Here is a 13,348-nt window from a genome sequence, read left to right on the forward strand (position 1 = left end):
AGCTGAATGTGTAGAGTAACCAGGAAAGTAGCCAGGTTCTGGTACTCTCTGCCTTTCCTGGTTTCTAGGTCACAGCTCAGTCCGCTCATACTGGGTCAGCTCTTGAAGCAGTAAATGAGGATGTGATCGAAGAATCCCAAGGCATGTTCAGATTTTGTTCAGCTACAGCTACCATTACATTGGACTCAGAATGGTTCTTACACCAAACTTTTGTGCTACTTCACAAAAATAACTGTCTTTCTTGTTTTTCCCCCTCTAACCCTTCACTTTTCCTTCCCCATTCACTTCAATACTCATGCTTAAAGTTAGGCATGTGATTCAATGACGTGATGAATCACAAGACTATCTGTGGTCCCCCCCTGCAAGGAAACTAATGTGTAACATTTTGTGTTCATATCCTTTATCCCAGCACCTGCGCATTCCTTGGAAACATCACACGATATACAAAGAAGACGACCAACACTTTGATGACTTGTTACTGTATTAAATAAAACCCTAACCTTTTTTTTAAAATAAAAAAACGACTCCTCCTTTATTAAATACACCTGTCAGATGGGGCAAGGAGTGAAGTTTGCATAATTCCCTAGTTCACTTTAAAAACTTAAATGGCTGTAATAATTTCACTCTACAAATATTAATCAAATCAAACCCCAAGAAAAGGTGTTTTAAGCTAATTAGAAAAACAATACCAGGTCTTCAATTGGTGGAAATGGGCAGTGCTATATATTATAGGCAGGGGTGGCCAATCTGTGGCTCCGGAGCCACATGCGGCTCTTCAGAAGTTAATATGCGGCTCCTTGTCTAGGCACCGACTCCGGGGTTGGAGTTACAGGCGTCGACTTTCCAGTGTGCTGGGGGGTGCTCACTGCGCAACCCCTGGCTCTGCCACAGGCCCTGCCCCCACTCCACCCCTTCCCTCCCTCGAGCCTGCTGTGCGCTCTCTCGTCCGCCCTCCCCCCTCTCCTCCCAGAGCCTCCTGCACGCCACGAAACAGCTGATCGGGAGGTGCGGGGAGGGAGGGAGAGGCGCTGATCGCTGGGGCTGCCAGTGGGCCGGAGACACTGGGAGCAGGGTGGGGAAGTTGATGTGGGGCTGCTGACTTATTACTGTGGCTCTTTGGCAATGTACATTGGTAAATTGGGGCTCCTTCTCAGGCTCAGGTTGGCCACCCCTGTTATAGGGTTAAAGAGTTTTCCCTGATAACGCGACATTTAAAAAAAATTCCTCCAGAAAAACAAGGGCAGTTTGACAAGCGTATTTTAAAGGCCTGATTAGATAAGTGAAGTGTAAGTGCAAGTTGTACATTAGGGAGTTTAATGCAAGGGGCTGATAAGTCTATGTGATGCTAGGCCGCAAGTCATTCTAACACTATTCTTTCTCCTGAACAGAGCATATTTACAGGGTATAACGGAACTGAGAAATGATTCTGAAAACAGCTAATACCACTAGGTTATAAAATGCACCCTACCGCATCATGATTTTTTTCTAGCTTAATTTTTTTCATACAGTGAGTTTAGTGCTCGTGAATGAACAAAGTATTTTGATTTTTCAATTCAAAACAATTTTTCATTTGAAATTTTACTTCAACTTTATTTTAAAAAGGTAAAAAATAATTCTTTCAAACTAAACATTTTGTTCAATATGAAACATTTGTTTTTAAGTTTTTCAGTTCACTAAAAATTAAAACAATTTCTTTTGGGTCGACTTGGATTTTTTTGTTTATTTGTTTTTAATTTTCCAATTGGACAACAAACTGGGGGGAAATCAGTTATTTGCACAGGTCTAGTCACTAACTCAAAGACTCTGACAGTAGCACCTTTGAATCTATGAGACTGAAATCAGCGACAAAAGCAAAAGACTCCAGAGTCCATAAGCCATCCAGTTTCCTTTTGTTTTTAAAAGGGAAAAAAAAATCCACAACACATCATGGGAGCGTTTGGGTCCTGAAACATGCATCATCCTTTTCCAGTTTACCGTCCCACCTTTCACCCTCCTTCCCCCATTGGTAATATTTATATTTCTGTTCAACACTATATCTCCCCCCTCCTTACACCACATGGAAAGTGTATGTGATACTTGCTTTTCATTGTTACATACGGATTTAGTGAAGGTCAGAATAGAGTGAGAGCTGTCTAAGGGCTTTAGTGTGCTTCAGAGGAGAGTAATTCAAGCAGGACCAGAGCCCCTGAGCATGCTGGAACTGCAGCTACACCACATTTAGCTGCTTGAGGTGGGAATATGAAAAGGGGGAATGAAGTTCTGTGAACTACGACAATGCTGGCAGCCCCAACCTCTTCCAGCAGTTGGTTCCTTGTTAAAAATCATGACAATTTTCACCCTCCAATTAAATGTTTTAACTAGGGGGGCCAATAGTGAAGACGTAAAGAAAGAGTCCAGAGAGGTGTGCGGAAACGGCTGGTGGGACTGGCTTGTGTTGAGCTGGGATGAATGCTGACATTCAGGGGAAGATCCTGCACTGCCCGAGATGAGAACAGAACTGACCACTAGGGCAGTGCAAGCAGCTCAGCGAGGTGGCCTGAGACATACCCTGTTGGGTCCATAGGCCTACCATGTTAGAGTTGGTGAGCTCCAGCCAAGCCTGCATGCAAGGAGTGGGATTGAGATGGGTGCAGTGCCGGAGTGAGGGCTCAAACAAGTATCTAACGAATGACTAGTCTTCCAACAGTTTGGATGTATCTGAACCAGAAGTGGAAAATAAGCCCCTTTTGATGCAGAATCCAACTCAGAATCAAAACCACAAAGGGGTTTGGTCAGATCTAGAGGTTCAGATCCTCTCCCACCCAAATTCAACAAGATTTTGGATTTGAGGTTCCAGTTTCGGCCCATCTCTAAACAGTTGAGTGGTTTCTTCAGGGAGCTTCCAAGAAAGCCCCTTGTTGTAATTTATGGAGGTGCAGCTGAAAACAGGAAGCAGAAAAGAGTGGAGTTTTTTACATATTAATTCTATCCATACTAAAATCAGTCTAATTTGAGAAAGGCAAAAGCAAGAAAAAAAATAAAAGGTTTAATTCAATGAAGCCATTATAGGATTAAAGGAAAGAGAAAAAAAGGGGAAAAAAACAAGAAACAGAACAAAATATTTTTCTGCTTACCAAGGCATAAGACGGCCAATTTTTGTCCATTTACTTTTGCTAATAAAAAAGCCAGCAACAGGATCAGTAACTGCGCCCCAGGCTTTGCCAATGAACAGCACCAAAGAGGCATGAAACGGAGTAATCTGAAAGTATAGACACAGTGCTCTAAACAAGATCCATCATTCAATGGAACAACATAAAGCAACTTTCCAGAAAGAATCCCGGTGTTTTACGTAAAGTGTAGTGATAGCTCACTTACAACACACATTGACTACTATTAAAAATCATGAATAAATAGCCCTCCACCATCAATGCATCTTGGGAGACAACAAACTAGACACTGAGATACAGGCACTATGCAAGAGAGAATGTGCGTGATGGGAGCAAGGTGAGGAGAGAAAGATCATAGTTGAATATAATGCTGGGGAGAGGTGTCAGCCAGACAACACTGGAGACTGAAGTCTGTGGTTTAATCATAAAACCAGGTACCGCAGAAGTAGAGGTAAGGTAAGCTTCTCCCACAAGACCCCATTTCTAAATTTCTGCTCCTGAGCTGAAGCAGACAAGAGTATAGTTCATTTCCCATGTCCATTCAGTCCTTAGTATCTCTACTGACATTACCTATAAGAGTGCCAACTGGTACTAATTGTGAAAGTGGTTTTGGCATGATGGGCTTATTTCTACAAAGAACTGAACTGTGACTACTAGAGTTAATACTCCAATATAGTACTGTTTCTTCCAAATGCTTATTCTGTATTTTCTGTACAACATTTCTGTGTGCAACTTTTTTTCCAACTAAACCAGAGTGAGATTAATTTGGATGACTTGGAATACATCTAGTTTGTTCGTTTTTCAATAACAGTTGCAGTTAGGGTCACATGTGAATAATGTACACTGTTACCTTTAAATCCAGTATATGCCAAAGAACAGAAGAGAGCACACTGGTCAAATGAAGCACATTTTAAAGTTTTCCCACATTAAAAAATAAAATCAAATGAAAAAAAAAAGAAATTTACCAAGCAAATGTGTATTTTTCAGATTATGATTAATTACGTGGGATGTAGTCATTCCTACATATATCTGTACTAAGTGCAAGAATTCACACACAGACAACACAGTCATGGGGTATGAAGAGAGCAGTGAGCACGTAAGGTGGGATCTGCTCTAGTTACCCCGACATTCCCTTGCCACCAAGCTAAGTGAGTCATTTCAACATGCATATCATCGGTTTTGCTCAAAACCTTTATTGAGATTGGAGCTGCCTAACGAGACTGCCTACGAATTCTTCCGCTCTTCAGTGTTTCAATGGGAAGGGAAGAGCAAAGACAGACAAAGTGAGGATACGGTTTGAAATGTCAAGGATATACAGCATGATTTGTTAAAGGCAGACACTGCACACATTTGCATTGCATGTCTCATACAAAATTTATCCCAAGCTATGTTAGAGTTAAATCATAGTGACTGAACAGTTTAATATTAAATAAGAGCTGGTTGAAAATTTTCCATCCAAACTTTTTTCCAACAACAAAAAATGGCCTTTATTCTTAAACAAATTTATGCAAATATTTGGGTTTTTTCCCTTTGGAAAAACTGAAAAATGTTCACCCCAAAAGTCATTTTTTTGGAATTTTTTCCACCAAAAATATTTACTATTTTCCATCCAGCTCCATTAGATAACAGCGGGAGAAGGGATTTAAGAGGCATGGATGGGGGATAAAAGGTATAAACTTCCACTGAATTTAGAAATGAGATAGTCAATGAGCCAAAGAGATACAGATACAGGTGCTCAGATTCTATGGTGATGAGGAGCACACAGACAGCTTCAGATGAGAAGGTTCATGCACTGGCATTGCTCAGAAAACACAAAGGGATAGCAAGGAAATGGATTTTGGACTAGCACATAGAGTGTGAAGGAAAACTTGGAGAGATGATAAACTTTCTAGCATGAGATCTGTCTCTGTATACATGTTTGCACAGTGCTTACCATGACCAGGGCCCTAAATTCAATTATACAAATATTAAAATACAACAGGGCAAAATTCACACCAGCTTGTAAGAGTGTGCAATTCGTAGCTCCTTACAGCAATTCTAAATTTGGTCCAAGGTTTCTAGGTGGTGTGGGATTATATACATACCTACAGAGGTTATGCAGGTAAATTAGATGGATGGAATTCTAATGGTAAAACTGAAGGCTGCAAAGGGTTAACTCTGAATGTTAATTTATTGGGAAATGGCTCAGATTGAACATAAAAGATTTCACATAGTGGGCTTCGTAATCCCACAGGAACAGCACTGCCACGATTTGGAAGAGAATGGCTCTGCGTGGGGAAGAATTCCACGTAATCCTTGTAAAATGAGGTATTTGACCCCTAAAAAGTTGAGGGGAGGGGGAAAAAGTGGAGCTAAGACCTTTGCTGGAGAAACTGTGGAACAAATGGCTTCTTCATGTTTATTTAGTGGGACCGACAAACAATTAAACAAATAAGGACCAGCTAATCAAGCACCCATTACCACACTATTACATTTATCAAGCATAATTACTAAATAAGTTTTGTCACTAAGCTGAAAAGAGTTTCCACAAGGGCTGAACAATTAAAAACAACAACAGAATATAGTTAAAAGGCATATGAGTTGAATTATCTTGATATTAGATACAGGAAAATTAAGTAGGTGATGACATCGTAATTGAACAAAGTTGGAGCCAGAAAGCACTTTGCACATTACTTACATGTGCTATATCTAACAGGTAGATCTGTAGAAAAAAAGCAGTGGCACTTGTAGCAACTTGGTTTGGAGCGCCTCCTATTGCATAGCATAATTTGCTGCAAACTGAGAGTCTGTCTTCCTGTCTGAGCTGAAACAGAACAAGAACAGACAAGTTAAGAGAAAATGCAAAACATTAAAAGTTTCACAAGTTTATGGTTAAACTCATATTCAGGCACTTATTTAAGTGGTCTGATATTCAGCATTTTCATAGATGCTGAATATCCAGAGACCCCCACGGACTTCAGTGTTCAGAACCACTGAGAATCAGGCTACTGGCTGCTATTCTTTACTTCAGGAAACCAAGTTTGAACACTGTGATTCAGCTTTCAGTGCCTGTTCCAAGTTACCAGAACTGGAGTCCAGGTAAACTGACTTCCCATGAGCTAATTCTGAAAAGCACACTTCTTAGAGGCCGCAAGTGAGCATGGACCATTCAAGTGCAGTGAGTCCATGAACACACGATAAGAAGCAATCAGGCAGACTTTGTAGCGTATAGACACTATCTATGGGGCAGCTCCTGGGTCTTGGATGACTTGCTGAGGGACGGTGTTATCTCTGCCCAAAAATGAATTATTCAGATGGCAAAATGTTGAGTAATTATCGGATATCAAACTTTTTTTTGCTTATGTATGTATCTATTCTTTCAGACCACAAAAATCAATAAATATTCTCATATTATTCTACTTAGACAATATTCAGAGAGGAGGGATGGTCTTTCAGTTAAGGCTCTGCACACAAACTCAGAAGGTCTGGGTCCAGTTTTTGAATTACAGGAAGTTTTGCAGGACTCTGGGCCCCCTTACTTCTTCTAGAGGCTACCTGACTTCTGTCTTGTGACCCCCTTGCTTCTCACTATTATTTAAATTAAAGCAAGCTGCTTGACATTAAGGGCCCCTCCAGCATTTTTCCCCATACTGTGAGATGTGCTGTGACCTTGGGCAAGTTACTTAACTTCTCTATGCCTCAGTTACTCCATCAGTTAAAAAAATAGGCAGAATGGGGAGAGTTTTGAAAAGCATCTAAGTGACTTCAGAGCCTAAGTCCCATTGCGTTTCAGTAGGAGTTATGCTCCTAAATCACTTAGGCACTTTGAAAATTTTACCTGAAGATACTTGTCCATCTTTGTTGAAGCACCTTGAGATGTATGGATGAAAAGTGCTAAGCAAAAAATATTCATATTAGACTGAAAGTAACTGGCAGAAAAATCAAGAAACAGAATAAGTTATTGTTCCCTATTACGAAAAATAATAATTCAGAGACAAAGTGTTAGGAGTCTAATAGATGAAAGATAACATGTTTTCAGAGGGGAAAATGGCACATTATTGGAATATGTTTCTAAAAGCTCTAATTTACTGTATTAGTGTTAGCTGAAAACATAGGTGGGAAATATCCACACACTAATCTTAGTATAGAGTGTCAGTCACCATGGGGGCCACATACTAAGACCCTGACTAAAACTATTTCTGAGCATTCTAATTGTTAAATTCAATCCCTCTTTAAAAAATTGTTGATTCTTTTCAAGTTCCTTCCAATACCAATGCTAATCCTAGGTCTGCCTTGGTTGTGGCCAAATATCTGGATTGAATGTACATACCCTCATTCTTCCATTGCAGTCAGATTAAGATAATAAAATGATGAGGCGCCAATAAAATGCTTTATTATTCTGATATGTATTACCTATTTCTGAAAGCATTTTTAATGTACAGTATCAGCTATTTTTAATTAGGTGATAGAGTACTTACTGATAAAGAACTAATAGACAACAGAATCTTTCAAGATCTGGCCTTGCTCCTTTGAACTATTCTATATAAATAGGTAAACAAGTGTATTAGTTTTATGAAAGTTCTTTGTTTCTGAGTGATGTCAGATGTCTGTACAGATAAAGAGCAAGATCTCCATGTACAAATCACAGCTACTGGTCTAACTACATCTCCGATCCCTCTGGGTCTCTTTGAGTACATATACCTTTCACATCTTGGGCCCCAAGCTATCATCTCTCTCGGAGTGGAATCACACGATTCTTCCACTCTCCGACCATGCCTTGAGCGGCAGTCCCCAGGTGCTAACCATGATTACCTCAGCAGGGGATCCTGTTAGGTATAAGGTTCCTACTTTCCCTTCTCTCCCATACAGAGAGCATTAGCATCTGGGTGGCATAATCTGTTCCCTTAAAAGACAGTTCCTTTCCCTCTGCTTCAGAGAGAGTGTCCTTTAAAAGCTGCTCAATCTTTTTCATCACCCCCCTTGCCCAGAGACTAAGTCACTTTTTATTGTTTATAGCCCTCTGAACTGTCGGCTCACAGCACTGGCAAAACAGTTGTGTTAATCTGGGCTGGAGCCTGGAAGTAGTCCATCATCCCGTAATTTCCTACTAAGTATTTCTTGGGAGGCTCTTTGTCAGGATCCATTGTGTTGCTTTCCTACATGTTTTTCTATTCAACTAGACCAATGCATTAATTGACTTATATTGAGTTATTAGACTTTGCCGTACAGTAACTTCACCTCACTGACTAGGTGACATACCGTATTCAAAATTATTATATAGACGCTCCAGTCCCCCCTAGTTCATATTTAAGAACTTGCAATTAGAATAATTATATTACATTGTGAAATAATTAGCAATAAATAAAAAAAATTAGACTTATAGACCGTGAGCAACTCTCATTTCTCCAGTCAGCTTCACGGCTAGAAAGTTAAGGATCTCAATACTTTTGCATTTTTTGATTCAGAAGTCTCATTGAAATTCTACTCCCCTTCTAGAAACTGCCAGGCTGCTTGGGTAGCATACTTACAGATCACCTTCAAGCAAAGTTAACATTTTTGTCTCAGCAGCAGTTAATGGAGGCTTTCACCTGTGACTAATTTTGTCTATAGCTATGTATGCCATTGCTTGAATAAAATGAGCTCCTGGAATCTAATTATATTCAGTACAATATCACTCACTTATAGGGAGTTTTGCATGTTTAAAGCTCTGCTCAAACAATTCTCATCTGTCCTTGCAAGTAATAAGCCACATGACAGATGAGGAAACAGGCAGAGAAGTTAAATGACTTGCCAAAGATTCAGCAGGGATTAGAACCAGGTCTTCTGACTCCTGTGCTCATTCAACTAGACTATGTTGCCTCTCATAGCCTTAGAAGAGGGGCTATGGTGTTGGAGGCAGTGAATCTAGTGGTTAAAGTAAATGGCTGGGAATTCCTAAATTCTAACTATTGCTCTAATGCACTCTGTGCCTTACTTTCCCCATCTGTACAGTGAGGATACTGCTTCCCCCACAGGAGGCTTCTTGTTTTAAGAGTGTTGTATGTTAAGGGGAAAAAGAGTTCTGAGCAGCATGCTGAGATGAACACTTTTGAAAGTCTCATACTTGGGGTGCAAATCCCCCCCCTTTATGTTTAATTTTTCACTAGAGATTTAATTGGCCCCGACACTTGAACATACAGTTGTGCATTACTACATACTTCAACACTGCAAAGGTTTGAAACTGTATGTCCACATTGAACAGCTCACGGCATTTACACTGGGACAAAGGATGGTCTTTTGGGTAGGACTCTGCCAGACTTCCTCAGTGGCCTTAGGCAAAGCACTTAATCTTTGAGTCTCAGTACTCCTAACTCTAAAATGGGAACAATAACTCTTCCTTTCTCCCACCCTATGTGTCTTATCTATTTCACAGAGGCAGGGACTGTGTCTTACTATGGGTTTGTACAAATGCCTCACACAATGGGTTCCAGATCTTGGCTGACGCCTCTAGATGTTACCATGGCACAAATACATTGTTTTTATAAAGGACAAGAAGTGTATTAGACATTTTCTTGTAGAAAGGCTTAGAGTGGTAGGTCTTTACAGGATATCCAGAAAGCTGGATTTTTTTTTAACATTGCCTTTTAAATATAAGGATAAACTGCAAGATTCCACACTTGATTGCCCATTTGAAAATTTTCAACATGCACTTTCACACTTTCTTCCATACTGGCTGTGTGCAGAGAAGGAGCTCCCTGCAAAACTGCACCAGGCCATTTCATTATCCTCCTTTAAACTCACCTATGTTGGGCCACCTGCCAAATACTTGACAGTGATTAGACAGCTCGGGTGCTTGACCACTGCTTATTTCACTATTGATAACTGTCTCACTGTTATCTTATGCCTGACCCCTATCTATTATATCCACCTATTGACTCATCTTAAACTTAGATTTCAAGATGTAACAGGCTGGGAACAAGTTTCAGTTATTTGTCATATGGTGCCTAACACAGTGACCCACTGGTCTCCAGGAATTAAGTGCTATCCTTGTCTCAGTTTTCTGTTGTCAGCATTTTAAACTGCGCTCCATTTTAAACTGCGCATTTTAAACTACGCTCCATTTTAAACTGCGCTCCTCAGAGGCATGCAGTCCCAATTTCTCCTTGTATTTGTTTTGCCAGACTGGGCTGTGACATCAGTGGTAGGCTCCGATGAATTGCACCCAAAGAGCTTTCTAATTACTCTGGCATTGCTAAACACAGATCATATATTGCAAGAGAATCCCAGGTTAGATTTGGCCCTTTCCCCTCACCATCACTGAGCCTGCTCACACCCAAGGCACAAATCAACATGATAAGACGGTGCCACGCTTGCAATCCAGATCTACATGAGCTTCTGTTACAAAGGTTTGCAAGCATGATTTTAAATCAACATTACTCTCATCCTTCCTTCTCTTTCTCACCTTCTGTTTGTAAATGCCACCCACTCATTGCTTCTTATCTCAAAAACTAAACTCTGGGCTCTTCATAAGAGGAACACTTTCTATGAGTTTGTGCACTGCTCAGCACAACAGGGCTCTAATTCAATATGGAGCCTTTAGGCACAGCTGTGATACAAGTAACCATAATAGTCCATAAACCCAATGTTTTTAAACAGGAGAATTAGCCATTCACTAAGTTCATTCTTCATTCATGCTTCTCTGGATTGAAAGAAAGTCTGGCTTGCTTTGAGAGATTTTTTAAATTGTATTTGAACAAAATTATTTAAGTCTCAAGTTGCTTCTACAGATTGTTTCGGAAGAAGGGCGAAGGGAGAGAAAGCTCCAGCCTGAAGATTTATTTTTAAAAATGGGAGCAGGGGGAAGAGGACTAGGGCAAGAAAGATTGAGCCTCTTTCCTTATTATCTTCAGATCCACTTTGAAACCCTGCACTTACTACAGTACAATTAAAAATTGTATAAAGTACAATAATGAAACAATCACATGTATCTAAGTTGAAGCCAGGCAAATTCAAACAGGAAATAAGTAGTAAATTTTTAACAGTGAGAATAATTAACCATTGGAACAATTTACCAAGGGTCATGGTGGATTCCCCATAACTGACAATTGTTATATGAAGATAGGATGTTTTTTCTAAAAGATACACTTTGGAAGTATTTTAGGGAAGTTCTATGGCCTGTGTTTTTTACAGCAGGTCAGACTAAATTATCACAATGGTCCTTTCTGGCCATGAGATCTATGAATCTAAGGTAAAGCAAGAAGTTTTAACAGAAAATGAGCGCTTCCACTTCTGAAGTAGAATGGTGGATCAATGGTGGATGTTTTTTAATTCAGGTAAGTTTGAAAGTCTCTCTAATATATAAAAAGAAAAGGAGTACTTGTGGCACCTTAGAGACTAACAAATTTATTTGAGCATAAGCTTTCGTGAGCTACAGCTCACTTCATCGGATTTGCCACAAGTACTCCTTTTCTTTTTGCGAATACAGACTAACACGGCTGCTACTCTGAAATCTAATATATAATAGTCTTTAATCCTGTAACTGAATACATATATCTCATTTTCTTGGGAATTTTACTTCCTTCACTAATATGAACTGAAACTGAATAGAATACTATTAAGAAGTGTTCATGGGTACAGAAGACAACTAGCAAAAGCAATCCTGTGCAACTGGAAGAAAACATTTCAGTTGCTGGATGGACTGTGGCTGGGTGAACACACATTTTGTCACAAGCTCTTCTTTATCAAGCAGGTCCAGAACAAAACCAATAGTGGTTTAAGAGGAATGGGAAGGGATAGCAGCAGCTGAGACTTTAAGATAGTTTAAGTCAAGGTTTATCTGATTCAACACATGATGAGAAACTTTCCCAGTATAATGGTTCTCCCCCACCCTGTCTCTCAACATGTATTTAACTCTGCAGATGAATTTGCAGAAATTAAAGGGATGGTTTATTCCATTTTGATATTTTTCCTTGGAAAAAGTTGTTTTCTCAGTCTGGATATGGCATATTACAAAGCTGTATATGGTGCTGCCTATCAGATTCCAGTTTACAATGTATTACTGGATAAATATTAATGATGACATTTTAACCCTGCAATCTTCTGTGTAGAAAGGTTGATATTTCAGTTTTAACTGCATTTCCCAATTTGTGTACTTAATTTTCTCACACCATTAATGGAACAATAGTCCCATTTTTAAACTGAATGCACATGCTCATATCTATATAGACAAATGCACACATGTAGCAATTTAAACAGAAATATTCATCTTCTTTTATAGCTATTGCCTCCCTGGAAAACTGCATTCTAGGAAGATACAAATACTTCCTGGAATATTGTTAGATCTCTCAACACACACTTCTCCAGTCATATGCTACAAACAACGAACGGGTTCCCCCCAAAATTCTACCCTTCAGTCTGTGTCTCTTGCTCTGTTACAGGGGAAATCTGCTCACAAAGAAGATGGATGAAGAATTACTCCATTTCCCCCCATAACTATAACCAAGCAGTGAGATACACTGGGCACTTTGCTCCTGAAAAAAGATATCCTGAGCACAGCACAACTTTAAGGGATAAGAGTGAAGAATTTCTGTGGAAACACTTTGAAAATATCTGAAGAATAGCTCTGTGTAGCTTAAAAGCTATCCTTTTCACCCACAGAAGTGCGTCCAATAAAAGCTATTACCTCATTCACCTTGTCTCTCTCATATCCTGGGACAAACACTGCTACAACACTGCAAACATCCAGCATTTGGGGAAAAATGATCCATGCAAAGAATACATACATATCTATCTGTTCTCTCAAGTCCAAGTGGATATAACATCTCGGACATAGAAACCACTCCAATTCTGCTTTCTGTTTGGTGACAAAGTTTTCAATAAAAGCCTCATCTCGTGTTTCGGATTCCCCCAAGGAGGTGCAGCCTCAGAAGCTGCCACACAAGAGGTTTATTCTTGGAGGGGCAGGAATTTAGGGAAAGTAATAAAATTACATGGGGGGGGGGGGTTGGAAAGTCACCGTTCATTGCGGATCTGAGGTTTTTCGGTCACATTGCACAGGGTGGGAGTCCACCAAAAGAGGGTGATCACTGGAATCCACTCAAGCCTCTCAGACCATCAGGGGCCGCCCGCCGGCGCTGCGGGAAGAGCACTCCGCTAGCCGGAGCGCGTGGAATAGTTCTAGGGCACTGCGAGGAAGAGGCTCAGGCAGATCCCTGGCGAGCTCGTTCAGACGCAGGTGGGGGGAA

At 40.2% G+C, this 13,348-nt stretch overlaps 1 protein-coding gene across 1 annotated transcript in view; it reads right to left on the reverse strand.

Moving 5' to 3' along the window:
- The window catches only part of MFSD2B (MFSD2 lysolipid transporter B, sphingolipid), a gene marked incomplete at its 5' end in the record, with an annotated part of 65,376 nt that overhangs the window by 51,814 nt on the left and 214 nt on the right, over positions 1 to 13,348 (reverse strand). Inside the window, 2 exons of the mRNA XM_084624503.1 lie at positions 3,114 to 3,238; positions 5,824 to 5,949. Coding sequence (XP_084480629.1) covers positions 3,114 to 3,238; positions 5,824 to 5,949 — 251 coding nt within the window. The remainder of the gene's footprint in view (positions 1 to 3,113; positions 3,239 to 5,823; positions 5,950 to 13,348) is intronic.

This window comes from Lepidochelys olivacea, assembly GCF_965140295.1.
Source record: "Lepidochelys olivacea isolate rLepOli2 genome assembly, chromosome: 3".
In the NCBI taxonomy this organism is placed as follows: Eukaryota; Metazoa; Chordata; order Testudines; family Cheloniidae; genus Lepidochelys; species Lepidochelys olivacea.